Source organism: Equus quagga, chromosome 5 (assembly GCF_021613505.1).
Source record: "Equus quagga isolate Etosha38 chromosome 5, UCLA_HA_Equagga_1.0, whole genome shotgun sequence".
Classification (NCBI taxonomy): Eukaryota; Metazoa; Chordata; class Mammalia; order Perissodactyla; family Equidae; genus Equus; species Equus quagga.
The window spans coordinates 125,063,181-125,065,836 of record NC_060271.1 but is presented as its reverse complement, the minus strand read 5'-3'; the positions used below and the strand labels follow the sequence as shown (position 1 = coordinate 125,065,836).

Here is a 2,656-nt window from a genome sequence, read left to right as displayed (position 1 = left end):
GGCCACCACAGCCACCTCGGGGCTACTGAGAGTCTCCTCTTTGAGTCACATTCAGGTCACCTGACTCTACCACAACCAACTGAAATAGAGAAATAGTTTTTCTTTTTAATTAAAAGGTGGACTTTGGGGTCTTACAAGGGATCTTTGCTCAACCATTTCCAAGTGGCTCTGCCACTTCCTACCAGGGAAATCTTCACTGAGTCTCTTAACCCCTTAGAGGCTCAGTGTTTTCATTGTAAAATGAGTTTTTTAAAAAATAAAGGTTAGTTATAATACACGTAAATTTCCTTGAATCATAGCAGCAGATTCTAGGCTTCTCAACAAGAGCTGAAGGAAGAGAAAGAGAAGAGCGGAAAGGAGGAGAAATCATTTCTTATATTTATTATGTTTCATTAATGTTATTATTCTTCAAGATATGGCTTAGGGTCCTTTTGTAAATGGCAAAATTAAAAAGCATTCTTCCACAGATTAACTGCTTGAGCTTCTCATTCCCTGAGCCTAGCTAATTAAAAAACACCATAATGTTCTAATTAGACCATTGACATTTCTTTGCAATAATGGCAAAGGGACTCAATAACCATGTTAAAGGACGCTTTACTATTACTCTGAAACGTAACTTCCTGTGGTTCAGATGTTAACACTAATTTGTAGAATTAGTTACATGGAGAACATGTTACATTTATGGGACAAATGGGGAATCTGAGAACCCTTTTCCAAATCACAGGGTCTGTCTCTCTCTGAGCATGTGGGAAGTGAAGCAAAGTGGCAGGACCATCCGACTTAACACATTCGGGGCATTTGGAGCAACGGTGGGGAAAACAGGCTCCCTGGTCAATTTCACACTTTCGCTATACATTTCAAAAAACGAGGTGTGACTCTGCCACTGGATTTTGAGAAGACCTCGAGAGGGCTAAATGCCAGGTATTCTGTGAACTCCCTGTCTTAAAGGAGCTTTCTGTTTCCTGATATGTTTGCTGTGGGGAATCCCAATCTGCTCAGTTAAAGCAAGGGCTTTAAACTTCTTGAAGGATATTCCCTGCTGACTAAGGCTCTGGGTTTACCGGAGCTGCTGGCCTTTGTCATTCTGAGGGTAGGCATACTGGAGGGGCTCTGCACTCTAGAAAACCCAGGGAAATTTGCTAGAGAAGAAGGAAACTGACATCCACTGGGCGCCTGTTGTGTGCCCTCCTTTGGAGAGCCCTATGAAGTAAGAGCCATCATTGTCTGCCTTTGACAGACAAGGGAATCCAAGCTCAGAGGGGTTACCTGGTCCCTAGGCCTTGCTGCTTCTCCAACAGTACACCCCATCTGCTCTGAAATATCTTGGAAGTCTTGGCAGGGGGGAGGAAGGCCCTCTGGGTCCCCTGCTACTCCCCGCAGGCCCCTCGGCCGCCACCTCCTTGCTCCAGATTCCCCAGGTTTGTTTTCTCTGGCTCTCTCATTAATGAGTTCCACAGGACAATGCTAAGTCTAGTTATGCAGCCTTAATTGGTTTAGTTACAACAAGATAATTCCTTTTTTCTTCTCTTGGAGGCCTTTCTGTTTAAAGACATTTTAGCTGGAAGATGCTAATTATCAATGAGGAGAAAGTGACACCTGAAGAGTTCATTTTCCATCTTGGTCCTTGGTTTCTCCTTTGAACTCCCTCTCCCCAGCCCTCTTTCCCACTTCATCACTTCTCCCCCACCATCATAAAAGAGAGCTCTGTCCTGGCTGGGCGGCAGAACTTTCTTTCTCACTTGCCAGGGAGTCATTCTCTCTGCAGCTGTCTCCCAGGCATGGACAACCTGCGTGAGACCTTCCTCAGCCTTGAAGATGGCTTGGGCTCCTCTGATAGTCCTGGGCTGCTCTCCTCATGGAACTGGAAAGACAGGGCAGGGCCCTTTGAGTTGAACCAGGCCTCTCCCACTCAGAGCCTCTCTCCGGCTCCCTCCCTGGAGTCCTATTCTTCTTCTCCCTGTCCAGCCGTGGTCAGACTGCCCTGTGGGCATGGAGATGCCAACAATGGGGGCAGTGATGTCTGCAGCAGCCTTGGCACTGGTGGCCTGGTGGAGGTGGACTACAATATGTTAGCTTTCCAACCTGCCTATCTGCAGGGCTCTGGTGGCCCTAAGGCCCAGAAGGGCACCAAAGTCAGGATGTCTGTCCAGCGGAGGCGGAAAGCCAGCGAGAGGGAGAAGCTCCGGATGAGGACCTTGGCAGATGCCCTGCACACCCTCCGGAATTACCTCCCACCTGTCTACAGTCAGAGGGGGCAGCCGCTCACCAAGATCCAGACACTGAAGTACACCATCAAGTACATCGGAGAACTCACAGACCTCCTCAACAGTGGGAGGGAGCCTCGCTCCCAGAGTGCTTAAGCTCTGCCCCAGGAACTTGACTGGGGCAGCCCTCCGGGTGGGGGCAAAGGAGCTTCAAAGACCTGGACTAGCCTATGGAACAACAGCACGTAGTGGTTTTTATACAGCAAGTGTGGTTACCTTGTTGTCTGAAAAGTTCTAAGGGAATTCCCATTGGACTTATTGGAACTACCAGAACACTTAACTGCCAGGCAAGCAGGTACTTTTGCTTCCAGTTTTCCCAACATTTCTCAGGAGACTTGCCCTTTGCAAAGAGACAGATTACTCTGCCTTTCTCTGTCTGTTCAAGGTACTTA

At 47.9% G+C, this 2,656-nt stretch overlaps 1 protein-coding gene across 1 annotated transcript; it reads left to right on the top strand.

The window, feature by feature from the left end:
* Window positions 1–1,778: 1,778 nt before the first annotated feature.
* Window positions 1,779–2,360, top strand: MSGN1 (mesogenin 1). The gene has a single exon (XM_046660970.1). It carries the CDS (start codon window positions 1,779–1,781, stop codon window positions 2,358–2,360), a length of 582 nt encoding a protein of 193 aa, XP_046516926.1.
* Window positions 2,361–2,656: the final 296 nt, after the last annotated feature.

Excerpts from the sequence above, each read along its gene's own strand:
- MSGN1 (XM_046660970.1), top strand. The coding sequence starts at position 1,779 with ATGGACAACCTGCGTGAGACCTTCCTCAGCCTTGAAGATGGCTTGGGC.